Source organism: Sparus aurata, chromosome 3 (assembly GCF_900880675.1).
Source record: "Sparus aurata chromosome 3, fSpaAur1.1, whole genome shotgun sequence".
Lineage (NCBI taxonomy): Eukaryota > Metazoa > Chordata > Actinopteri > Spariformes > Sparidae > Sparus > Sparus aurata.
The window spans coordinates 22,339,275-22,366,527 of NC_044189.1; the positions used below are offsets into that span (position 1 = coordinate 22,339,275).

The following is a 27,253-nucleotide window of genomic DNA, read 5'->3' on the forward strand; positions in this document are numbered from 1 at the left end:
ATAGTATGCATACATAACAGACGTGCATGCATATGCATCCGCCGACACCATTAATTCTGTTAACACAGTTATTGGCGTCTGTTCATAATCTTCACTAATCCTGTGCGCGGAGGTTTCCTCAGCTCTTGCAGCCAAATCCATGTTTTCCATTTCCATACCTTAATAACTTGATTCCATTGTTTTCTCTCTCTCTCTTCCTCTCTTACACTCCTCTGTCTCTCACTCATTTCATTTCCTCAGACATCTACCTCCCGCGCAAATTGAAATTGATCACTTGTGTATCGCTGCAAGGGTTAACGCAGGCAGAGATTGTCTCTCCCCGGGGGGGGGGGGCGATTAGCTTTTGTTACCTGGTGATGCAACTGAGATTAAATCAGCTGATGTGTGCAAACAATCCCACACACACACGCAAACAGATTTACCCTTCTTTGTCACAGCCAAAGCTCTTAGTCTTCTCTGAGAATTAAGCACATTTCCTCCCAGATTCTCAGAAGTGTTTCAAAAGCACACACACGTATCCGAGCACTCCTGCACACAGCGGTCGGTAGTGTTGCTAACAGGACAGGCTGTCATTAGCATAAAGTATTTCCTTGTGAAGCCGTGGGGATGTGGCTGGCACTAAGGCAATGAGCTGTGATGGGACGCTAATGTAGCATATCCCGCGCATGGCCCCATCATTCTCCACTTGCAATATATGTATATATATATATATATATATATATATATATATATATATATATATATATATATATATATATATATATATATATATATATATATATATATATATATATATATGCACACACACACACAAACACACACACACACAGTTTCTCTCCATGTGAGTAGTCAACTGTAAGTAAACAACCGAAGGAGTCTTTTTCTTCCTCTACACTCCCATAAAGCTTCATTGTGCACGGTCACATGGACACAAAAATGACACACACGCACACACACACACACACACTTGCACTACACTTGCAGTCCATTAAGATGGTTTTTGTATTTCCTGTCTGTGTCCCTGTGATCCACATGACTCTGCTGTAACATTACAATGTCCGTCTCTCACGTTCTCTCTACTTGCTCTGGATCAATCTTTGTATTCTGACTGTTATTCATTGCTGCTACTTTTCAAGATCTGGTTTTAATTTGCCTTTCTTTCTTTTCTCCCCCCCCTCCCCCTACCCCTTTTTTTCTTTTCCCCTCCCTCTCTTTGTCGTGTCCACTTTTTTCTTTCCTTTGGTTCTTTTTTTTTTTTTTTGCAACTGTGACACCTGCACACTCACCTGTCACCATCACTGGAACATGTGTTTCCACCACACCCCCCTCACTCCCCCTTTCCTCCTCCCCACATGGTTGTGTGTATATCTGTGTCTGTGTGTGTGTGTGTGTTCACATGTCCTAAAGTGTCCCAGCGGAGGCGCGTAGCCGACTGCTCCTGAAATGCTCCAAGTGTGGCGTGATCTCGAGCACCGCTATGTCCAGCGCGACTGCCAGCAGCGCCATGTTAGTCCATCTTCATCTTTCTGTCTCTCTCTTTCTGTCTTTTACTCTCCGCCATCCTCTCTCCATCGTCCTCTCTGTCTCTCTCTCTCTCTCTCTCTCTCTCTCACTCCTCCATCCTTTTAATCTCTGGCTGTCTGTAATGATGCAGGACGACACTGTGACTCGTCTGGATACAAAAACAAACTAATGAAAGGAGAAAAAAAACACCTTCACTGCAAGCCGCCACTATTTAATGAGAACATGTTTTGATCCGAAGCGTATTTTCCTCCGGTCGCACAGAACAAACCTGACCTGTGTCAGACAGTATTTGTGCATCATTTTGTCAGGTTTGTTTTTACCTTATTTGTAATGCAGAATCGCAGAGGCTTAACACATCAGGGCAGTGTAGTGTCAGGAACACCTTACTGAAATTGCCTAAACGTTCTCACTCTCATTATTTCATCTTTTGAGGTGAGCCATCATCGCTCTTCCACCACCTGAAGCTGCAGATATTTAAAATGTCTCTCTTCCAAGCATTTCAACTACGAGTTCCAGTGAAGAAATGCGTTTCCTAAGTGTTCGACATTCTGAGAAAATGGTTTTATAATGTCCTTTGTAGCTCTGGAGGGAGCTTTATCAATTGTGAGAAAATAATTATGCTAACATAGTATATCGACTCAGGCTCGGTGGATACAAATTCAGCGAGTTACATTCTGGGAAATGCAATTCATTCAGTGTTTTTGGAACTTTTAGTCACGCCGTACGGACTAAAAGTCAGAAAAAAAAGCTTGGCCCATTTGTGTCATTCTTGTCTTTATTCTGCTTCTCGGAAAATTTCTCAACTTTATGCATGCACGATACAAAATGACTTATATCTTCTACATTTCATTCTTATCAGCAAACAATAGTCAAATTATGCAACAAAAGCCTCATTAGATTTCATTCAGGATCACGGTAGGTGTCCCTTAAACGAGAAAGCGTTACATGTATGGCAATTACGTGTCTTTCCAACACCACTTCCTGTGTGTGATACGTTCCTCTCTGATCTTAGAATCTAACATACTTCCCACCTGCGTCTCCCGCTGAGTGCTGACATTTTAGAGAGTGTCGCAAGAACGAGACCAAAGGCCGGTTTCTTTTTTTAAGACTGCATGTTTGCTCTCGGAGTAAGAGGTGCGTTGTCATGGTTTCGCGTTCAGTGCAGCCGGTCTGTTAATGAAAGACCCTCCTCTCGTCTTACTGTTACCAAACAACCCTGTGTATATTTCACAGCATCCTTGTGCAAATCATCCATCACGGCTCTGTGTTTATTTTGGAAAGAGCACTCTGTTTAAAGCAGCAGCTCTGCTCTTAGTTGCGCGGCCGCATGATTGGACGCCGTGATTGGACGCTGTGATTGGATGCTAATGGGATGAGATTGCCTGTTTGCAGTAACAAGTTTGTATCCGTTTTCGTGTTGTCACTGGGAGCACGCGGGGTCATTATTGACTTCTTTTCACACAGCTTCGCTTCAACTCTGCTGAATTCATATAGACCCTATTATTAGATGTGGCTATTTATATTACATTACTGCTCTCTTTCTTGCTGCGTGCAGAATACTATTTTCTGAGAAGGTCCTTCAAATAATCTTCTTATCTTCTTAGAAATCCTCAGTGACAAGCCATAATCAAACAGTCTGTGCTGTGTAATTTCGGTATTATTTGCTGAAGTAGAACATGTTGCTAGTATTACTCCATTCTCTGTAGCAGTATGATATAGTGAGCCCAGTCTATTTGTGTCCTGATAAAGCTTTAGAGACTTGGGAATTTATTTCCCAATGATAATGAGACATTTAAGAATTGTCACAAAGCAGTTCCAAGCTTTCCACACATCTCTTTTCTCCCAAATGACTCTGCAGCACTTTGAAATATAACAGCTTATTAAAAAACACTTATTATGTAATGACGAGGTACACTTGCAGTGTTAGAGTGTGTCTTTTCACGCAAATTGTAGGCTGTCACTGCACTGACACATGTTGTGGGATTAAAACCGTAGTCCAGTACAGCTGCAAAACTTCACACCTCGACAAGCAGAGCGTAGCTTTGGCCTTTATTGCTCTATATTCTCGTTTATTCCTCGCCTTCGGCCATGCAGCTCGGAAGAGACGTGCATATTTCTCAGCGTAGCTAGACAGAGCTGTCCGCCTTTAAGGCTGACGTTCATAAAACCATGGATATGAGCTCAAAGAGCATGAACATTTTAAATTGCTGTCTGATTCCATTGAGTTGCAGATGCACACACACACACACATGCACACACATACACACACTTACTCCTCATAGAACCCCTAGTCAGGACTTGTCAATGGCCTGTCGTCCACCCTCTGCCTATATTGTCTCACAGTCCACCAGCGTAACACTTAGTGTGCATCAACCATGTAATTGCGAGCAATCGTCAGTCTCATAACTATCTACATGATTACACCTCATCTTCCAGTGAGAATATTAAGTCTGATAGCAACCTCAGTGTGCCAATCAGCTTCAGATTACCCACCACCGAACCTATGACAGATCTGTGTGTGTGTGTTTGTGTGTGTGTGTGTGTGTCTGAGAGAGAGAAGTGGAGTTATGTGACTCACCAGAGCTGGCTGGTCTGGTTTGAGACTGAACCCCTTGTTCCTTCTCCTCTCCCCCTCCCTGCCTCTCTCTCTCTCTCCCTCTCTCTGCCTGACAGGGCCTCTCTGTGGAGTTCCTGCGTGGTTCTTCCTCTGTTAGCATTGACCTGGATGTCAGCAGTGCTGGCCATCACTGACCGCCGCTCAACACTCTTCCAGGTGATGTATATCACAACGCCAGCACATGCTCACATAGTGTATCTCACACACATGCACCTGCGATGGCTGTGGAAAAGCAGTTTTGAAACGATGCATGGCAGATAGAAATGTCGTCGTCGTTGGGAAAATATCGCAACACATCCTGAAGCAAAATGCAGCCAGTTGGTTTGGGTATTTTGTCTTTTATATGTTAATGTTTCAGTCACTCAGTCTCAAACCTGTGACCTCTGATGTTAGATCTGACTTCTCAGGGAGTCTCTAGACATTTAATGCATTTGGCTATAAAGAGAAAAGATTAAGTCAGACTGTAGCATGTGTAAATAGGAAATAGGCCAAAGTAAAAGTAGAATGAACATTAAAAAGTATTCAAATAAGAACATTACACAATTCCCACTGTGAAAGGATCATGAGCAGCAACCCTGTCTGAGGGAAATTATGAGCGACTGCGATGATTTATTATGAATAAACATGACTTGGCTGACTCATTTCATTCCCATATCAGTTTCTCTAATGATCACTGAGTCATTTCACCAGAGTATTACTGTAATACACCATATTATAACACTGAGGCTTCCAAAGTGGGTGGGGGACTCTTCATGGGATGCCTTTAAGACAGTTGAAGCATATAATTATAATTTTGTATTATATTTTTATTTTTTATTGACCATTTTTATCCATGAAAACAAGGAAACTTTCATATTAACTGCATTTTTATTTGAACATTTTCAAGTGTGTCAAAACAATCAAACCCATAAACACCAACATCATCATATCAAGCTTAATGCGTAATGCTTACAATTACAGTTATACCGCAGCTAAGCGTGGTGTGTAATCACCACGCTTAGCTCACAGTCACTGGTTGTCATGGTAGCATAACATGTTTTCTGGCTCCTGAGTGTTTCAAGGTGCACAGAAGTCAGAAATAGCGACTGCCGGAGCAGTGACAGAAAGCGGTGACACTGTAAACAGAGCTCAAAGAGATGTTGACACATCTCAACCCTCGACACAGTTTTAGACAACTGAACCTTCCGGCCAAAAGAACTAGAATCCGCGTGTAGCGATGTCAGAAGCCGTAAGCTTACAGCTTTTTTTTTCCGTTGCAAGGAGAGGTTAGCTGTGCCACACCAATCTGCCTCTGATGCTCGCAAAAACTGTCAAATGGTGCCAAGTGAGCTCCATAAAGATCTTACGAGGATCTTGAGATGAACTTGCATATTTTAGAAAGAGGCAGGCGAAATAAAAAAAAAAAAAAAACAGAATGATGCCAACCATCCATGTGTGCATGTTTTTGTCCTTTGAAACTTAAAGGATGAGTTCAATCAAAACTGAAAAATTCAGTCATCAGCTACTCCTCATGCAGATGTTGAGGTTTTGTAGTGCACAAAGCATAACAGTCGTTCTCCTAAACAGCTGGAATCCATAGAGACCTCTGGTGCAATACAAGTCTCCAAAAAGCCTAGAAATGCCAAATTGATTTAAAAAATATATATATTTTGATCTTTCCTTACGATGAAATATTCGCTGTAGCTGCTAAACTTAAAGTATAAGCGCACAACCAGGATGGTGGATGTGTAAATAACATCTTCTGTAATCTCAGATTTTTCGATTTTGGGTGAACTTGTCCTTTAAACTGTCATTTAATTCCACCTTCAAAGAGAACAGAGGAAATACATTTAAAGCCACTTATAGTTTGAGTTCAATAATCCTCAAATCTATACAGCAGCATTAAAAAGCTGACGTGTCTTTTGGATTTACTGACCTGAGTGTCTGCAGGGGTGTGTTGCGTAAACGATGGGGTGCCTTGTTATTCAAGGTTTTGGAACCTGTTGATTGGAACCAGTGATTAACAAACAAATGTTTCCCATCTCCTCCAGGTCCTCTTTGCCGTCTTTGACTCCGTCCAAGGTTTTGTCATCATCACCGTCCACTGTGCGATGCGCCGAGAGGTGAGTCTTCTCCTTCTCATCAGGCATGCGGACACTTTGAGTAGGAGCATTTCAAATTCAGCACCACGCGGTGACCTCAGCGACAGACGCTCCCTGCGACAGGTGGGATTCGTGTGCGCGAATGTCGCGTTAGTTTCCGGGTCAGTTAGAAGTCACGGCTGCAACACAAGCGGATCAGACGTGAGGAGGATTAGCGTGGTTTTCATGTTCTATGTTGCAGCGCCGCTTCTTCATAATGCAGTATGATAGTGCAGTATTGTCCGTCTGATCCAAGGCTGCTTTAAGGAGCTTACCAAGATTCTGTGTGGAATTAGATGATAAGTCCCCTTCTAATACCCCCTAGTGCCTATTTGCCACAGGCTTTGCTGTGCCCCCCAGGGATGCTAAAATTAAACTCCTTGTGCGCACACATGTATTCATGCCCCTGAGACAGACGTTTACATGCACACCGACACACACACTCAGTTCGGTGTCAGCTCTCCATTAATCTATGTACAATGTCATCAGTTCTCCATGTCTGTAAATGTCTCCACACACAGCTTTGCCTATATCCAACAGATCATTATGATATTGAAGGAACTGTGTGGCGTAAGTGAATATTTAAATGCTTGGAATGCTGAGCTGTTTTAAATCAATATCACAAAAGCTGCAGGGATCAGGGTACAGTAAATCCAGGAATTATTTATTTTAAATGTATGAAAATCCCCCGCGAGTATAAATCCCCATGTAGCTGCAGAACAATAGAGAGAGGGGAGTGCCACAGCAAAAGGAGGGAAGGAGGGAGGGAGGGAGGGAGGAGAGCAACAATGAAAAAAGCATTACTGTGCAAAACAAGAGAGAAGGCAGTGCAAAGTGTGATATTAAGTGGAGTAAACTGCAGACACAGAACGCACCAGCGAGCCCAGCCCGGTGTAGCGCTCGTCGACAGCGCCAGCAGCCCGCGCCGCGTGGCAGAGAATGAAAGGACGTCGGCGGCGCAGGCGACCTGCTGAGATCAGTCGCTCGGAGGAGAGCGGATGAACATGTGCAATGTTAGAGGTGGCGAGATTAGGAGGCTGTTGCGAGCGAAAGGTGCATTGCGAGAAAGGGGTGACGGAAGGGACTTAGTTATGCGAGTAGAAAAAAAAAAATGCATGCAGAGATCAGTTGGGGGGGGGGGGGGGGACATGATTCAAGAGCGAAGCAGGAGATGATAGTAGGGGAGGAGGAAGTAGAGAGGAAGGTGGAGAGGTAGGTATGGACCCATGGAGGGGCTCTTCACTTTGAAGTCAGATGAGCAGCATCGGGCGCCAACACACACACACACACACACACACACACACTAATAGAGAATCTGGAACAAATGCCAGTGAAGATGAGTAGGGACATATAAAGGGAAGAGAAGGATGGAAGGAAGGAAACAATGTAGGCAATACCCTGACCCATGCAGTATTAATCAGACATGGATGCTACTCCAATTCACTCCATTTGTAGCTGCACTCACACACACACACACCCGCACGTACACACACACTCGCACACGCACACAGATAAGACCACCCGGCAGGAGTGAAGACGCTCCCTTTCGCTCCTGCACCGCTTCTTACACAAGCACTCTTGTATCCGCCCATGAGATTCTTATGGGATTTGACAGCAGCAACATTGAGAAATGATGTCGCTCCTCAGCCCGGAACCAGGCTATCTACAATACAGAGCCTTATGTGTGTGTGTGTGTGTGTGTGTGCGTTGGGGGGGGATCTCAGTGGTTGACTGTGAAACATAATACACAGGGATCCATTTGATTTGTGCCGTGTTCCAAGTACCAGTTCTTTGACAGCGAGTTCATGGTGTGTTTGCTTAGGATGTGGGAGGATAAAGAAGAACAGTATGACACTGGAAGAGGCCCAGAGGTTAGAGCATCTATACGTAGCCGCTGTTGGTTTTTAATTAGGCTCAAATAGGCCACTTTGAAGAACTGCGGTGCATTTTCAGTACCGCTCCGCTGACTGTTACGCAAGCCACGAGCTGAGCTACTTTCTGACGAACATAGCTGTTTCCGTTTGCCATTTTCACGTAATTTAGTATTCACTGAACATCTGTCATTGCAGCGACAAAGATGACGAATATAAAATGTCTGAGGAGTGAGTTCCCCGTGCTCCTGCATTTGCCAAACTAACTCAAGTAAAACAGTAACTTCCACTAACTTCTTTCCCCTGCATCGTTCCTCCTCTTCCCTTCCCACGCTCCCTGCTCTCCGCCCCCTCCCCCCCGGCCCTTATTCCCCGTCTCCAGGTGCAGGATGCGGTGCGCTGTCGGATGGGGGGATGCAAAGACGACAGCGAGAACTCACCAGACTCCTGCAAGAATGGACAGGTGCAGATCATGGTGAATAGCATTCCATTTCATCCCGCATTGTGACATTAACCAGACTTCAACTTCCAGCAGTAGTGAGAAGCATGATTGCCATTATTGAGGTGCTCAAACGTCCCTAACGCATTTTCTTTCCTACAAAATAATTCATTATTGTTCTTGCATCAGCCATTTTCATATTTTATTTCCCGTTAAATGTTTGGTTTCATTCCTCCCAGCCTTCAAACTAACTTCCTACATCGATGTAAAAGGCGAAAAACTCATTTCTGAAATCCTGCTGACGCTAACATCAATGCACTTTTGACATTGTCCTTGTCAGTACCTATTTAAGCCCAAATGATGTATGCTGCCCATAGCATTGCATGTTTAACCAAAACAGACAATTCAGCACTTTTATTTACTTTTGACCTAAACTTCTTCATCTTTATTTGAGGAGCGCAGAGCTCCTGTAAAGGTTATTGTATGTGTTCCAAATGTGGCTAATAGTGTGATAAATCATACGGACTTGAACTGCCTTGCCAATGTCAGCACGGTCACACCGCTGCGACGAGAGCACGAGTGACTCTCGCAGCGCCGTTCTCTTTATTTCTCCCTCAGACCTGTTTGCGGTAACGATTATGGGCTTCTGAACGCCCCTCTGAGGTTATCATGATTAAACTTCGGAGCCATCATTCTGCTCAGGGAAACCATTATGACACATCCTGCGTCTCTCTTTTCATAACCGAGAGGACCATTCGCAGTCTAACTGTGCTTCTTAAATTTTGTGTTTAAATGCATTGTTATCATACACACAGCTGGCAGTCGGGCGGGTTGCTATGCCAACTATTGCTCTATTAAAGAAGACAGCTGGTGAACCTTGAAGTTTTCTCCAGATTTTCAGACTTAGTGTGCATGACTTTGAGGAGATCTTCTCAGACAGCACATATGCGTGGATAGCCGCTGTACGGAAGAACAAGTACCCTTGAGAGCACTAATTGTGATGGATAATTTGGTTAAGCAGCCACCAGTTATATCAGCATCATAATTACAGTGACTTCATCCTCTCAGGTGTTCTTGCTATACCATGCATGACGTCTAATTAGAATGTTAGAGACGTCATAAAGATGGAGACCTATAACAACAGTGTTCCTCTAAAGTTGGATCAAAGCCACCTTTTGAAAAATCATTTGATTGGAGCTCAGTGCTCCCTTCTTCTGAAGAATATCTATACTTTACTTCCCTCCCTCTTTATTTATTTCCACTACAACTTTTTGTTTTCCATTACTCTTTTATACCATCAGAATTGTCCAAATGTGAGCCAATGCGGGCAGCAGCCCGGCTCCCTGCATTATGGCACGTCCCCGTGCCTGACGGGCGGCCACCCGCCGATGTACCCACGGATGTGCCTCCAGGCATGCCAGCAGGGCCATTACCACAGTCTGCCCCGCAGCGACCACAACCCCGGGCTTGAGCACAGCCATGCCCTCAGCCACATGCATGAGCATAACCACATCCTCAGCAACGCCCACAGCCACGCTCATAACCATAACCACGCGCACAACCACATCGGCAGCCTACCAGTATGTCGCCTGTAGACGAGACACAGCCAGTAGTCAGTGTGAATAGTCAGGTCCGTAGATGCAGAAAGGTGCGGCGTGTAAAATAACAAACAAATATTAAATGAGAGGTTTGACAATTTGAGAGATACACTTTTTTGGTCGGTTGCAGAGAGATTGATACCCCTCTCATATCTGTATACTAAATATGAAGCTACAGCCAGCAGCTTGTTAGCTTCAGCAGTCTAGCTTGAAGACTAAGATAAGCTCTTATGCTCTGTAATTAACATGTTATTAAGTGTTTGGTTGTCATTATGCAGGACAAGGCTGCATACATCTGGTTTGTTAGTTTGTTTAATGTGTACACAGAACTATTTCTTAGCCGGCTGTAGTGAATTTTGAAATCTTGGAGTAGAGTCACTTCTCTCTGCTAATAAAAAACCTGCACCAGAATAAATGCCGGCAATGTACGTTTCAACAAAAGCTTATGCTCACCGAGGTCAGAGGAGCACTGGACAGAGCCAGGCTGGCTGTTCTCCCCTGTTTCTAGTCTTCATGCTGAGCTTAGCCAAGCTAACCCTCTGCTGGTGGTATCTTCTTACTGGCCATACAGCCATGAGAGCTGTATCAATCTTCTCATCTAAGAAACCATATAAACATCTTTCTCAGACTGTCAAATCAGTAAAAATTCACCATCAAAGTGTATATTCTTTTGATTACATGTTGCACCTTTTTAATCTAGGTACAAATAGCTGTGATTTATGAATACTAACTAAGACTTTTACCGTTCCAAGGTAGGCAAAAAAAAAAAAAGTGTTTTTATTCATGAATGTGGTCATTTTTCATTGATTGAGATGTATTTATTTTCCAGCAGTATCGTCACCCAGCATGTTGCATGATGTTTCCTCATGAATGGGACTGTGCTTCCTCGTGATGTCCCCCCCCCCCACCAACAGTTGACGTTGATGACTCACTGTGCTTAACCTGCGAGGCTGTTGCAGAGAGAGAGTGTGTTATAGTTAAAATAAAGATGATTTGTTTTTCTCCATATCGACTGAGGAGGGAGAGAGACAGAGGGAGAGATTTCTTTCATATCAGCATGCCTCCATTAAGTAGAGACCCATTTATGGTGCTGCGGGTGATTTGCGTACTAAGAGCTTTCCTGCTCCTCTGAGACCTTTACACATTCTCTCCTTGTCTCTTTCAGTTTATCATACCCCCCTCCCTCCTCTTCTTCTTTGCCTGTGTGGCGTGCCCAAACTGTCTAAAATCTGTAGTTTATTATCCAAACAAAGGCTTTTGTAAGTGAATCCCACCGAGGACAGGAGGAGGCTCGATCGTGGGAGAAAGGAGGACCACGACTGCATGACAATGAGCTTCACTTTCGCGAAAAAGTTTAAGAAACTTGAGCTGTGGCCATTTTGGAAACACTTTTCCTCATTCAACCCACCGCCGTCCGGGTCTGTGAGTGTTTCTTTACCGCAGGGAGTCGTGCCACCCTGCGTTCCTCAAGTGCAATCTGGATCAAAGTGAATGTCCTTCCCGAAACGAATCTGAATGGTGGAGTAAAGCGGATGTTTGTGTTTTGGTCGAAAAGCATTTGTATTCCTGCGCTCCACTTTTTTCTCAGTCTTGTCAGTGTTTCGGTCTCAGACGATGGTAAAGTTTTGCCTCGGCTGGCGCAGCAGATAATAGTTTTGCTTCTGTGTAAATTTCTGTCCTGGTTTTCCACTCGCTCGACAGCTGAGGTGACTGATGAGGCACACATTAGCATTACATACCTGGCAAAACTCCACAGTGTTCTCCCCGTCGCGTTCAAAGACTTTAGTCGGATGTGCTGCTGTGAACTTATTCACATCGTGAACAAAGTGGCAGCGGTGCTTTCCATCACACAGACTTTTCTCTATTTTCTTTGTTCGGAATCAGAAACAGGGTTTATTTCCAAGTAGGTTTTTCACATACAAGGAATTTGCTCATTTGTTTTCATTTAGTTGGTTTTGGTTTGAGAAGGCTTTGGACACATTCAACACAAAGAAATCAAACTGAGTATTTCGGGTATGGCTTGATGCTTCGTGTTTTGTTTTTGTTCGTTATCAATCGACTAGGCTGTAGTGTGTGGCAACATATCATGTCCTTCGCTATAGATTCAAATTAGCATTGGAGTCTTTGAGTCCAGCATAACCATTCAGTTCCAGTCACTCATCAGGACTTTTCAAATGTGGTAACTGTAGTGACTTGTACGCACTCACTGTCTTTCCTCTCTTCCCGCCCTGCCTCCCTCTCTCAGACGGATTTTGAGAAGGATGTGGACTTGGCATGTCAAACAGGTGAGTGCTCCCTTCCACCTGATTTCTCTTCCTCTTTCTGCCTTTGTCTCCTCCTTTGTCCAACACAGGATTAGTTTTGCGGCGAGGCAGCGGAGAGCTGTAGCTCTCTCAGCTCCCCCGCCGTGCATATCGATGAAACAACGGGAGATGATGTGCTACATCCCGACGCCGTTGTGCGCAAATTATTATGCCTAATCAATCACACTGCCCGATAAGTGTTCAGCGAGCATACGTTTTGATGAGACTGTGTTTAATTGTGCATGATAATAACACTCCCCAATGTGCTCAGACCTGTTTCACTCGCTGGTGACAATGGTCTTGTGCGTGTCTGGATGTGTTGCAGATGTACCACAATCTGTTTTTTTTGTGTCGTGCTCTGAAATATTAACACGGTCACTTTCCCCCCTCCACCCTTGCAGAGAGAGGACACCCATGTAAGTTTTGCACCCAACTGACCTTCTTAACACTGCCTGGTCGATCCCTAAACTTAAATAATTCCTACAGATGAATCCGGGTTGTAGCTGGAAGTAAACGAGCCGCCATTACTGCAGTGGCACCCGACTGTGATGTACATACAGGATTTCCCAAATAAAATGTATACTTTTCAGCTAAATTAAGTCCAGTTTTAACAAGTGCCGGTATAATATCTTGCAAGCGCGCTTGAAAAACAAAAGCCAAAACTCATTCTGATAAATTCTGCTTTTATAAATCTGCTTTTTTCCATCACAACTTGAGTGACCAGGGACCGCTTAAGACCAAGCGATCCGCCTACACAGGCCGACGATGAGCCCGCCACCCACCCATACCTCTTGCTAACTAGTACTAAAGTTTTTCGCTTGTACAGTATCCAGTAAATCCAAGTCTTTTGTGAAATGATTAATATCCTCTGACTGAAATACAAGACTTTATCATGAAGTTTGATGATTCAAATTCAAAGCTGGCAAATAATTCCTCCTGGGTTATCCCACACAGCACTTTGACATCCACACTCCAGAAGACGGATGGGAGCAGTTTGTTAGTTTTCCCCCCAAAGGCTGTATAATAATTAATTTCAGACTCGTGCTTTCAGACTGAATAACTTTCACATTCTCAAAGACTACCTTAATCTGTTCAAAGTGGTGATTGCCGACAGTGACTAACCCAATCATCTCTAATTTTCGCTGGCAGTGTAAATGTGCCACTCCAGTAATGGCCGTATTGCTTGAGAGCACCGGATTCGTCTTTAGATCATTCTCTCGGTCTTCGCTGTTGGTTGCAAATGTGAAGGGATCAGATTGGGCAGACGTCCCAAATATCTGTCCAGTCCTGTCACATCACTTTGCGCCAACAGGACGCTGAAGCAGAGAAAATGCTAGATTCTGTTCTCAGCCTCATTCCTTGCTAATCTGCTCAGAGTCGGCAGGATCCAGCCCCAGTCGCTGATCAAATGTGAAGCTTGACATTTTCTCACATTCAGTGCAGTTAACATGAAACTACATGCTTTGGTTTTGATTTGGATTTTGGGGCCACAGAGTAAATGGTCTTTCCCTCTGATGATGACAGAATGATGAGCATGATATCTAGCATGCACCTCCAGATGGTTTGAGTTGTGTTTGATTGTGATGATAGATTGATGTCGGTTGTGATTAAACATTGTCTCTCATCAGCATGTCGTAGTCAGTTTGGGAGTAGCTATTCTAGATATGTCTAGTACTAGTTTTTCCCTCAACAACATGCATGGAAGCTAACCCAAAGCCTCTGTAGTAGTAGTTTCATGTTTTGTTTTTTTTTTATTTACGGCACCACGAAATGAAATAAGCTGGGGAGCAATCTATCGCACAGGAGGGAATTTGGGTCCATTCCATTTGGATCTCACTGCATTTTGCACTGTGGCTGGTTCTCCACGCTAATAAAAGCCTTGGCTCACCGGCAAATCTTGAGATGGAGCGAGACTTAAGGTCACAGTGTCAGAGACAAAACAAAACATCATGCTGTAAACCATATAGGTGCAACATGAGAAGTGAAACTTTTCTTTGGAGATGAATGCTGCAAGCAATCTTCCAACACAATTTCATTTATGTGTTATGTTTTTTTGTTTTTTTTTATGTTTTGCCTGCCTCTCTCTTCTTTTGCAATAAACTGTATGAATTCATTTCAATTCAATATCCATCCATCTTTCTCCCTCCAAATGTTCCTCTACCTCTTCTTCTATTTCTTGCTCTCACCAACTACCCCAACTCTTGCCCGTCTTCCACTTTCTTGCTGTCTCCACTGCTTCCTTTGCCTCCCCACATCTCTTTCCAGTTATATTCAAGGAAGTAAACACTTGCAACCCGGCCACCATAACTGGGACCCTATCCCGCATCTCCCTGGATGACGAGGATGATCCCAAGCTTGCAGCCCATCAGGAGGGAGGAGTTGGGGTCAACTTCAGCTCCCTCCCAGGGAACATCCCACCGCCGAACCTCATTGTACAGGTATGGATGACTACCAACTTCTTTGACAGTAAACTGAAGAAAAAGGAACCAGCAACACAATAAACATTAATTGCCCTCAATACCATGAGAAGGAATTGAAAATTGTACACAAAGTGGGTGGAAAGTTCAAAAACTAGTTAAAGGTCCCGTATCATAAAAAACACATTTTCTCTGGTCTCTACATATATTAGCTGGTCCTCCCTGAGCCTGCCAACTCCCTGAATGAGGAAAACAAGTGATTCCTGCATGATCTCTGCAGCCCACCCACTGGTAACACGGGGCTCCTACAGGCTGTTCAGATTCTGCTCCTTTCGTTATGTAACGAAAGGAGTCATTATCATAGGCAGGCCTCCTCTGCGCGGTGATAGGAGATATCTGAGAGGGGGGCGTTCATCCCCGAGGTGAAGTTCGGTGTGTCCAGCGGAGAGACAGCAGTGTTTCACAACGTTGTCGCTCAGAGCTAGACACGCAATTGCAACATAAGTGCCTATATTCTGTCTCAGCTACAGAACAACAGAAGAGACCGTGGTTGTGTTTCATTTTTAATGACAACGTGTCGGCTGCGGTTTGTGTTAGCTTGTATGTGTGTGCTAACCACTTCACACTGGACTGCTTTACTAACGAGGGTCAGTACAAAGCTGGCTTTGCCTCGACACTGACCCTCGTAAAAGGATTGGTCTCAACCATACCGGACCCAGCAACTGCACCCGAGCCACCGATAAGTGTCGCCGCGGTTTGATAGTATTTACAGTTGCCGACGAGTATGGTGAAGTCAGCTGGAAATTGGCTAACTAGTTAGCTCCACTTCGGTCCACTATGCAATGGCGTTTGAAGCGAGTGTGATGTTAATAATATTACGAGGGAGCTTGGTTGTCACAGTAAAAAGTCTGGAAACATGTGCTGACTGGAGACAGACACAATGCGAACAGTGTATAATAGTTTGGAGACTGTGTTGGAGACAGACACAGCTTTCACTAGCTGTTAGCCATTAGCTACATGGTAGTAACTGTAACAACACATACAAACAAACTTAATATTATTCAGCCACACTAACCATTCTGAAACGTCCTGTTGCAGCCGCAGACTCTGTACTTCTTCAGGAGCGTCTCCTTCTGGGTCCGATTCTGGGTCAAACTGGTTCAGTTGAACAAAAAAATCTCAGCGAGCCATAGTGTTACATTCACCGTAAACATTAGCGCATGCTACTGTTAGCATAAGGGGCTTTCTCTCCCTGAGAGTGAAGTAGCAGGCAAGGCTCCCCAAGTAGGCGTTGACAGACGAAGCTCATTAGCATTTAAAGGTGCAGGCACAGAAACAGACTGCTGTGAACAGAGCTCAGCAGAGCAACTTTTAGACAGCTGGAATGCAGGACCAGGGATGTGTTTGGGGCAATACATATAGAATACAGAGCTGTTGGACCTCTGACAGCTGTGTGAAATTGATGAAAAACAGTATAATATGGGACCTTTAAACCGGAAGGCGAAAAAATTCATCTTACAAGGCTTAGCAGCCTCGTGGACAAATTATTTCCAGCCACAGGATCTGAGTGAAGATTAACTGAAATAAGTTTTTTTTTTTTTTCAAGGGAACACTGGTATAACTGAAACATTCCTGTTTTTTCCACAAGGTTCCACCCCTCGGCGGCCTCAACGAGCTAAGCGAGACGCCCCTGAAGAAGGAGGTGAATGTGGACCAGCAGAGGCAGCAGGGGCAGCAACGCAGCGGCGCTCCAATCTACCTGTGCACCGATAGTGGCCTGGGATGGGCTCGACCTCCCACTTCCTCCAACACCTCCCAGGACGGAAGTGCTGGAAGTGGTGGAAGTGGAGGAGGAGGGGGAGGAGGAAGTAGTGGAGGTGGGGAGGGAGACTACATGGTCTTACCTCGTAGGACCGTCAGTCTCAAACCTCCAGGGCCCTCCTCCCAAGGAGGAGGCCTGGGACTAGGGGGTGAGGATAAGCCTCTCAACATCGCGGTGGATGATCCCCCATTCCCCCCACCTCCCTCTCCCCTGACCCTCCACCCGGCTGAGAGCGAGGCCTACCCGGCGGATTTTGTGCCGTCCAGTGTGGGCGACATGAACATCACCATGAACCTCAACCGCTCCTATGGGACGATCAAAACCATGCCCCACGGGCACAGCCACATGATGGCTCAGGGTGGTCTTGTACACTCCCACGGAGGACACATGCACGCCCATGGGCATTCGCTCCAGCTGAAGCCAGGCCAGAGGCCGTCGGTCAGACAGATTCTGACCGGGGGAACCACAGTGGAGAGAACCAGGACCCTGCCACGCAACCTTGGCAGCACCAATGCCAACACCAGCCTCTCAGCAGGATCCCTAGAGGTGGGTAAGAGGTCGAGGGATGAGGGATGAAGGAGGGGTTCCCAGTGGTGGTTCATCCTCTCCGCTATGTCCATATTTTACCCAAGCACACACTTTTAACACTGGTTTAGAGTTGCTGATGTGCCAGTCGCGTGGCTACAGAAGTGAAGTTGTAGAGGTGGAGTGACAAAGAAAGCAGGAATTATGAAAATCTAGTCATTTAAGGTGAGTGGGTATGCAAGGAATTTAAACAACTTGTTTAAGCACAAGGTTTTAGCTCCGATTTTCAAGCGTCTGATGGAGATCACTCGGAATCAGAATCAGAGGTATCAGATCAGAGGCAAATAAGTGCTCGCTCCCTTGTCATTTGTGAACTATTCAAAGACAAAATCCACGAGCTCGCCAACAGTTTGCAGACAGGTCAGGGAGCCCGGAACCGAGCTATAGCCTATGAGAGCAGACATTCCTCTCCTTTCTCCCTCATTCCTCCTCTCCTCTGCTCTCTCAACCCAGTTTTTCCATGCATCTGCATGTATGGAGAAGGGCACAAAAGTCGGGTAGACCAGAATACGGAAAAGAGGAGTCAGTCTGTGTAGCTGATATACATACAATTACACAACTTTAGGTAAATTCTAAAAATATATTGCCTGTGATACACAGTCCCACAGTCCTGAACACAGTGCTGTGCCATAGTAGAAGCGTGCTATAACCACTGCTATTATTTTCAGCTGAGTAGTATTTACTGCTGCTGACTGAGACAATGAGCGTTGAAATGAGTTACCCTGCTAATGACAGACAGCTTTTTCTCCAGTAACTATGTGTGTGTGTGTGTGTGTGTGTGTGTGAGAGTGTGTGTAATGCGTGTGTGTGTGTGTGATACCCCCTCCAAACCATACAAGGTGGCGTAGCAGATGGACTGAGACAGACAGGATCAGAGGAAATACCCCTGGCGAATGTCTTTCAGCCCGCCATAATTCTACACATATTTACACACACACACTGATCAACATACACACAAAAACAAGAACCAGATAACATGGATACATAAACACGTGCACATATACACGCACTTTGAATTTCTCCCCCTAATGGCGTCTCGCTGATTCACAAGGTTGATTAAAGAGATGGAAACGACACCTCCGCCAAAAAGTGCAGATGCTTCATTTAGGGTTGAGGATGTTAAGGACGAGTCATTAAAACTCATAAAAAATCACTGTCAGAAGAGCCGCGAGTGCACTCATGAATACCGACAAAAAAAAAAAGAAAATGAGCAGAGGAACCTGTGGGATGTAATTTACGGCTATCATTTCACCCTGTTTGAATATGCTTGATTTGGAGATGGATATCAGCGCGTGCCTCTCAAGATTAAATCACAGCAGTGTTTTACTCCCCAATTTAAACATGGTGATGCTTAATGGAGGGATCACGCAAATGTACTCAGTGTTCATTTTGCTGTTGAATTTTAGGTAGAAGCTTGTAAATTAATACTCTTAAATGATCTAATCGAAAGGGGGTAAGAAAGGTTCCCGGGATGTTATACAATAAGATTGTACAATAGAAAAGCAATGGGGGGGCGTATTGGAATATAAGTGAATATCTCTTTACATGAAACTGTTGGCTATAAAGGTCAGATTATCATAAGACTTACGACACTGAATACATGCAAACAAATGGAAAGCTAGCGTGAGACTGTGGTTGGCTATTGGACCATCATGCCATCATAACAGGAGCAAAGTATTCCTTATGAATTTTGTATGAGTGAGTTAATGACTGCTTTATGTGCGTCCCCACCAAAACATGCGATATACTCTACGTGTATATGCATGTTGCATGTCTGCCACGTTACGAAGCAAACTATCACGGAATTTCTCTGTTTAAGGTAAGGGTTCCTCTATAGGAGGACGGTAATTGGATTGTCTTTCAGAGGGAGTGAAGTTCTCTTGCCTCTCTATCTGTTTGCATTTCTTTACCTTTTTAAAGCCTTGGCTGCCATAGCATCAGATCAGCAACTCTGCCCTTTCAAGGAATGAATGCAGCTTTTAACTAACTGTGGAGAGAGGCTCCTTCCCGCTGCCAAATGCAAATCTGGCAGACACCGAGCGCCAGATAGGAAGTCAGAGATGGAATGTAATGCAATGCAGTGTCAGGGCCAGATGAGTTGGAAATGTCTGCAGCTGTTAAATTGGCAGCTTGTGTGTGCCGCTCGCTACAGCTACAGAGGCACTTGCTGCAGCTACGGAGGCACTTAAGAAGAGAGTGGCGGGGTCCAAACAAGATTAGAGGATGAAAAGCATCTCTCATATGTTTGTTGCAGCCCTTTTTTAATTGGAATGTCTCCAACAAATTCTCCAAAAATAGCAGAGAGGGTGATTTATGCCAGGGTTGTAATGAATGTATTTGAGAGTATGTGAGCCGAGAAATTATTATTTCATTCTAATTCCGGGCTGTTCCACTGCACTAATCTCATTACATTGAAATAGACTGAATAATTTGCTTTTTGCCTTGACATTTGTAAGAATGTCTGTATCATGTTGGGCAGCCAGTGCATTACTAGCCCTCCTCTTGTCACTGAACAATGGCGCCGAGAGATCCACAGATACGTCTGAGATAGAGGTCTTAAGTTCTGTAATGGTCGAGGGCTGGTCATTGATGCTTTCTTCTCTCCCCCTGCCCCCTCCTCTTCCAGAGGAAAAGAGTACGGTACTCTGAGCTGGACTTCGAGGTAAGATCTCGGACCTGTCACCCCCGTCATCAGCCTGTCTCTGCTTTCTTGTGCTTCTGCCAGGACTTGAGTAACGCATAGAGGAGCAAAAAGCATTGCTAAACCCCTCCCTCCGCACCTGTTTCTCCCTTGCATTTAGAACTATGAACTGTTTCAGACCTACTGTACATAATGTGCTGTTTCTCCAACAAAGGCCTTAAACCTGTCCCTACCTACTTTCTGTCTAAATTAATCAACATATGTGTCAATTAATCATAGCATCGTGGAAACCAAAATGTTCCACTGTCACGCACAAGTCAATCAAACCATGCTGTCATGTTGCTGTGGGGGTCCTGGTTGAAGAAACAGCAAAGTAGAGTGCTTCTTGTGTCTGAATGAATACAAGTAACTCAGTTCTGGGTCAAAACGTATGTCACCGTAGTTGATTGGCTGGTTATATCTGTTGGACACCATGGTTTGGCAGTGTGTAAGTATGTTTGTGTCAGAATGACCTGGGTGTCCTGTGAATGTCCAGTCTCTAGAGAGTATTCCTTTGCAAATATAATACAGTAGCTCCCTTTGCATCGCTGCTTATGGGTGAGAATTCTGTCTCATTTAGACTGTTGTAAAGACTGGACATTCACCCTCCACCACGGAGATATATCTTTCATCGAGGGTATGTGTGGCTACTAACTGACAATATGGCTGATTGTTTCAATTATCTGGCAAATTTACTGAAGAGTCATTTGTGGCCAACTGCATGAATTTAGTGCAGGAAGATTGGCTCTCCTGGAAATCAAGTCTTTTCTCATCGATTGACCTGTGAGAAAGTGCTTGACGTAGAAGAACCTCTTAAGAGAGGGAAGTGTACACTTCCATGATTTAATGGAAGGTAAACCCTTTTTTTATACATGTTTTTTTAGTTTTGAGTTTGCCCATCAGGAGGAGTACTCCATTGATTTAGTGTTGCACTTGTAAGAGACACAGATCGTGTGCCAGCCCACAAGAAAAGAATGAACTGTGCCCCAGATTTGGGTCACTTCTAGTTTGTTCGAGGTTTGTTAGGGGGGGGCCGGTACAAAAGATGGGGAATCTCATCCAGACATGGAGCTAGTATTTACGTAGTGGGTGGTACTCCTTGTGACAAGTTAACTGAACTTAAAGTATTAAATCGTTGGAGTTTCCCTGTAAATTAGTGGGTTTTTTTTAATTCAAAGGTTATGATCTTCACTTACAGGAGATCATAGTTGATACATATTTCATTGAACTTTAAAATAACATGAGTCAGAAAAGGACATGCCAAAGAAGAAAACTAAATACATAGCAGCAAAAAGACACAAAGCAAGGAAAAAGCAGCACTTTGTGAACCAAGCAGAAATGAAAGTGCCCACTCTGAAGTAATTGGTGCCATTGCTAAGCGCCAGTCCTGGCCGGTAAGTGTGCGGGTGTGAGTGCTGGCATCTTGCCCCTGTGTCACTTTCAACCTCGCAAGCTGCTTTGACGATTAGCTACTGCCGAGCAGCTTCAGCACTGCCCATTAGCACAGAGAGACAACAGCAGTGGCACTGACAAATGCAGTTTGCTGTCAGAAAATTTAAGCCTAAAATGTAGCTGCCTTCAAGAAAGGCATATTCAGAACAGGGGAGGCGGTTTGTGTCAATATCCATTTGCCAGGGCATGGGTTAAATTTCAGTCCGTCTGTTAGACATTTAATGAGTTAGACAAAATCCTGAGTTAAATGGCCAGTGCAGGCAGCAGTCTGCGACAATGGCATTTCTGTCAGTCATTTTCACCAAATTTTCACTTAAAGGAACTCCTCTGCAGCACTCCTAGTTGCCAAATTCTGAAAGACTAAAGGAAGTGGATGATGTATGAGCATGAGCCAGCAATCTATCGATCTGTCGGCGTCCCTCTCTAACCCCCCTTTCATGGCTGGTATCACTGCAGTCCCTCAGCCTTTTACCCATTCCCGTTCCCCTGCCTGCCCAGATACTGGCCCCTCTTCCTTTTTGCCTTTTTTTTTTTTTCGTTTCTCTTTGGTTCATTTTTGCTGTCCCTTCCTTTCTTCCCTTCCAGAAAGTGATGCACACTCGCAAAAGACATTCTGAGCTGTACCATGAGCTCAACCACTCGTCCAAGTTCCACACCATAGACAGGTATAGCAGGGACCCAGCCATGTCCACATTCAAGGTAAGACCATTGCCCTCAAGGGCGGGATGGGAACCCGCTCTACCCATGCATCTCCACCCCCTCTCGCACTTTGTCACAACCCTGAAACCCCACCCCTTTAACACTGAGGAATTGACACCGGAAAGCAAGACGCTGACCCTGGCACAAATTAAAATTGCACCTAGTGGCATGACATTTATTTGTAAATGCAGCTAGCAGGTGATTATAGTCCAGTAAATTTCCAGTCATATACAACAATAGGCACTTTTGTATATTGTGTCGTTTTTCCGGCCAAATTGCTGTCTTACAAATGTGACGGCATTGTTTGCTCGGACAAGAGATCTAGAACGTAATGTGAATAAATGATTATTCATCTCCAATTGATTAAACACTACTACTGACACATCCCTGGAGAATCAAACAATACCTATCTCATGAATAAAACTTTGGAAGAACATTTTATTCCAGCTTTTTTTTCAAGAAATATCTTTTTAAACCTGCATTAATTGGCCTGAACTTAATTCACCTGCGGTTGGTACCTTATTAAATACTTGTCAAAACAGCTGATCACATGAGCCATTAGCCAGGAAATAATCAATCACAGCTGGTTAACGAAATCCAAATTCTGCAGTTCGAGACCTGTGAAACTGTTCTCGCTCTTGCCAAAATCACCTCAATCACATGTGCCTCCACACACACAAGTGCTTTGTCTATGCCTGTGTCCCACTGCTTAATCTGTCTTTTTAATTGGATTATCTGTCAATGTACTGTACAGTGTTTTTTCATGTGTCTGTGTGGGTGGTGAGGTGGGTGTGTGTGTGTGTCAGCGGGGTGCTTGGGTGGGCACCTGTGAGCATGAGACTTTTTTGAGTCATTAATACGCCATTAGCAGCAGACGAAAGAGGCCCTGCTCGCTTATGCTGACCTTCAGAGGCTGGTTTCATTAAGATTTACACACGCACGCACGTGCTCGCACGCCTCTCATCAGTGGTGCTTTAGAGCATGGAGCCATGATGAGTTAGTCAACCTTGATAGGTGTACTTTCCCTTGGCGTCGGCAGCATTCTGGTTCACATCTAATTTACACCGTCTGCAGAGGAACAGAGGCCAGCCTGACATCTCTCACATTCCCCGTGCCATGAAGACACACACATACTGTTCACACACTCAGGCGGACACACACACACACACACACACACGCATGCAAGCACTGCCATTTCCCAGTGCCAGACTGGCGGCCTTTCCCTTCACTCCTCATTTGCCCAACGTCTTGATCAAGATTTTCACAAGCGCTGGCCGGCTCCCCATTCATTAATGCCGAGCAAATATTTCATGGAAGAGAAGAAAAATGGCAGGCGGCTTGCAGAGGCATGAGCCATATATTAGAAGTCTGTGGCTCTTAACAGTTGCGCTGTAGCATGCTAATGTGCCTCAGAGGGAGCTCAGGTGCACTTTGAGATTATGCCCAAATGTAACAGAAATGAAAGCCCGGCCACAAATAATAGATAGGCTGTGTTTAAACTAATTAAGATAAATCGGAATGCATTTTTTTCTCCATCTAAAAATGACACGTGTTATTATTTATTTCCTCCGGGTTAGTGACGTCACTGAAGTTACAAAATGAAAAGGCGGCATAGATATGGCTTAGTCATCCGAGTCCATTATGTTAAAAGTAAGTAGGCAGTTCACTTAACTGTGAATAATTACACAGATAATGCTATCAGTGTCAGGCCTTTGACAGGACCCAGCTTGAGTTCAGCTCTGCTGTTGTCAACATCTCACTTTTAGAGTCACCCCCAGACATGGACATGCTGACTATACAGTAATTATGGAGATGAGAAGGGTATGTGTGTGTGTGTGTGTGTGTGTGGATGGGAGTGCATGTCCACACACTTGCATTATCAGAGTGCGTATGTGTGTGGCACGAGTGTGTATGTCTGTGCCTGTGTCCTCCTGTTCCTTTGTCTGTTTCATGTTTGAGATGAGTGTGTTGCACTGCCCGTGTTTGAAGCACATAAACTGTGTTTAGAAGACAATTACTGCATGAGTAATGATATAATCGTTTTATAATAACTTTGATAACCTCCTTTCTAGGCCATATGACAAACGCTGACAGTGATATCCATATATGCTACATGAGCACTATAATTTAATAGCAAAACATAACTGCATTTCACCAGGATATGTCCTCACAGATGGACACCAAGAGTACTGTGAAGGTTGATTATCAGCCACTTGACTTTGTAGCTTAAGGACTGGCCCCGTTGACCATTTTACCTTATAACGATGAGAGCGGCAAACCAGTTAGGGGTAAAAACCAGTAGAAGAAAAAACCCCTCACTCCCCCTTACGTCTAACAATGAGGCCTCTACCTCAAGCAACATTACCTCAAAAACTCACTAACCACCTTGACTTCCGCAGGCCTCTCTCTCCTTTAAAGTGCCTAAACAGTGTTTTAACCCATACCCTGAACAACCTGTAACCCCCACTAACCAATACGGCCGGTGTTCACCCAACACAGGTCCCCCCTCGCCCACCTCCGAGGCACAACACTGAGCCGTCACTAGTGCGCAGAGCTTCCCTCGTTTACAAAGAAAGCCAACGTAAGACATACTAAACCCCTCATAAACCTCGTGCAGTAGAGCCCCTCTAACTCACTCTAATCCCAATGAGTTGATGCGCTACATGCTACTGTTTCTCAAAGTTTGCTGTCTGTGTTTCTGTGCTGCAAAAATTGACTGTTGGCTAAACCTCCCCCTCCAATCAGCGATTGTCTGATCATAGCTTAGCATCATAAGTAGGCATGGCAGGCCTGTCAAGATTTGGATTTCTCCAAATGGTGAAGCTGTGTGCACGTGGCTGTACTAAGAGAGAATCAGCATTCATGGGGTTGGTTTCTAGCCTTTTTCGTAAGTGTCAGGAAGTGATCAAACAATGTGTTCATCTGCTCCAATGTAAGCTGCAATTGGGAGCGTGTCTCGGTAACTAGCTTACTACATAGAGTAATTGAGCATTACTTAAGGCAAAGGACTATATCCTTAGTTTGTGTGGCTAAAAGTTGTATTACAGGCCCTGTTCATCCACTGTGCAGCATTTTCCCACCATGGAAGCTGGGTCTGGATGCAACATCGGCGTTTAGGCTAACATTTGCAGTTCTGTACAGCTCTTTGTTGGGCAGTGGGTAGAGTAAACAGCCACCCCAGCTGACATAGCTTGAGATAGAGTTAAGTTTCCCAAACACATCCTCATAGGAAACAGTGCTGAACAACTTAGTGTTATACTATACAGCACTATGACAAACTTTTTGCAAAGGGACATGCGTCTTTAGCTTCAGTATTTTGCACCATTTTATGTGTGCAAGGCGGCACGTGGATGTTTTAGAGCTCTCTTCAAAGACTCATTTTTTTAAGCTAGTTTTAAAGACGTAGCTGACCAATGATAACACTAGCTTAATTAGCTTGCTACTGAAGCTATAGCAGATCATTTTGGACGGCAAAATCAACAGTTGCCAACTAAAAATGAGAGACTTTTATCTACCTCGGTCCAAAATCAAGGAGCAACTTTTTCAGAGACTACTAGGCATTTTGATGGTAAATCTTCCACCTTATAATCATAAGCTGCATATGTGTAGCTATTTAAAGCTTGACAGTAGCAACAATATTAATTAAGGGGCTGGGGTTTAGGGAACTGTCATTTCAGAGTACAGCTCTTACAGCATTACGTGCTCGACTACACGTGACACTGAGGAGCCTGCTATTTCAAGACTGTAATTATTTGCAGCAACAGTCTAACAGACAGCGTCAAACTATGAACTCACTCCATGTAGCCGCTTATCTACCACCTGTCAGCGCTGTCTCTTCGTGAAGTGAACGTAGTTGATAAGCCTAAATATTAGATGGTCCGCCAGTGGTGTGATGGTGTAATAGTTCATTGCATCACAGCTTGTGCCCCCCTCTGATTTTGCATTCATATAATGAATGCTGATTCCATTTCCTCCATCAAGTCCTATACAAATCCAGATTGAAATACACAACCTGGAATGGATTTGTGAGGTGGTCTGATGCAGGACTGGATTTATCTCCCATGTTAAAACTAAACATAGAAGGGCTTTTTTGTTGTTGTTTTGCTGTTTTGTTGTGTGTGTTCTCATTTGCTGTGGGACCATAGTGTGTGGTGTGACAACCCATAAAGTCATTGTGCTCATTTCAGTGCCTGAAATAAACGGTACAATCTAACCACCATAACCAAGTGATAAATCAGTTCATAAAGACAATGACCCATCCAAACCAATTTATAATCACCTCATAAACCACGATATTCTGCTCATAAACTAGCTCATTGGCACTAAAACGGGCCAAACACGATGCACTTTGTATGGGTGCTAGTCACAGATAGCACAAAGGATTATGGGGTCAGAGGAGACCTGATCCATTTTACGTCTCTGGAAAGGTAAGGTCTTTGTGTTGGCTGTGTTGAGGAGATGAGTGGATATCAGAAGCTGGCACACACACACACACACACACCTTCACACACACTTATATTCACAACTTATCCAATTTTCAGTGTAAGAGCAGTGAGCTTAAAGTGGTCTTGGGCATTACGTGTGCTTTCACAGATGGAATGCACACCTTCTAGTCAATTAATTCCTGCTTTTCTTTTATTTCCTGGTCTCTCCATACCACCTACTCACACTGTTGTTACCTTGATGCTGTCCAGTAACTGGTGATTCCTATACTTAACACACATATAGCTACTGGCTGTCAATTGGTGACTCAGTGTTACACTCAATAGAAGTTATCAAAGGAGAAAAACCTGACCGAATGAAAGGGGTGGCAGACATTATATCACAAGGCTCCCCATAATCACCTTGTCTGTCTATTTCTATTTGGCCTTTATCTAAATTTAGATGCACATGTTGCCCTCTGTTACATATCCTGTAGTTATACATGACCTTTTAAATTCTGCTCTGCAAAACGGCGTACTGCTAAACTATGGCTAACAAAGGTCAGTTGCAGGCTGTGACACAGACATATAATTCTCCCGCTGGTTTTAGACATCTATCTGCATCCTTAATGTGGGAAGATACACAGCAATTCTTTAGCATCCCGGAAAAGTGGCTTCAAGAGTCACATGGGTCGCTGACAGTTT

General features: G+C 44.3%; 1 protein-coding gene across 1 annotated transcript in view; it reads left to right on the top strand.

The window, feature by feature from the left end:
- adgrb2 (adhesion G protein-coupled receptor B2) overlaps positions 1 to 27,253 on the top strand; it is a 247,813-nt gene that overhangs the window by 209,980 nt on the left and 10,580 nt on the right. Inside the window, exons 26-35 of the mRNA XM_030411455.1 lie at positions 6,172 to 6,243; positions 8,515 to 8,607; positions 9,873 to 10,151; positions 12,415 to 12,454; positions 12,874 to 12,888; positions 14,738 to 14,910; positions 16,538 to 17,257; positions 19,923 to 19,958; positions 22,014 to 22,127; positions 24,627 to 24,708. Coding sequence (XP_030267315.1) covers positions 6,172 to 6,243; positions 8,515 to 8,607; positions 9,873 to 10,151; positions 12,415 to 12,454; positions 12,874 to 12,888; positions 14,738 to 14,910; positions 16,538 to 17,257; positions 19,923 to 19,958; positions 22,014 to 22,127; positions 24,627 to 24,708 — 1,624 coding nt within the window. The remainder of the gene's footprint in view (positions 1 to 6,171; positions 6,244 to 8,514; positions 8,608 to 9,872; positions 10,152 to 12,414; positions 12,455 to 12,873; positions 12,889 to 14,737; positions 14,911 to 16,537; positions 17,258 to 19,922; positions 19,959 to 22,013; positions 22,128 to 24,626; positions 24,709 to 27,253) is intronic.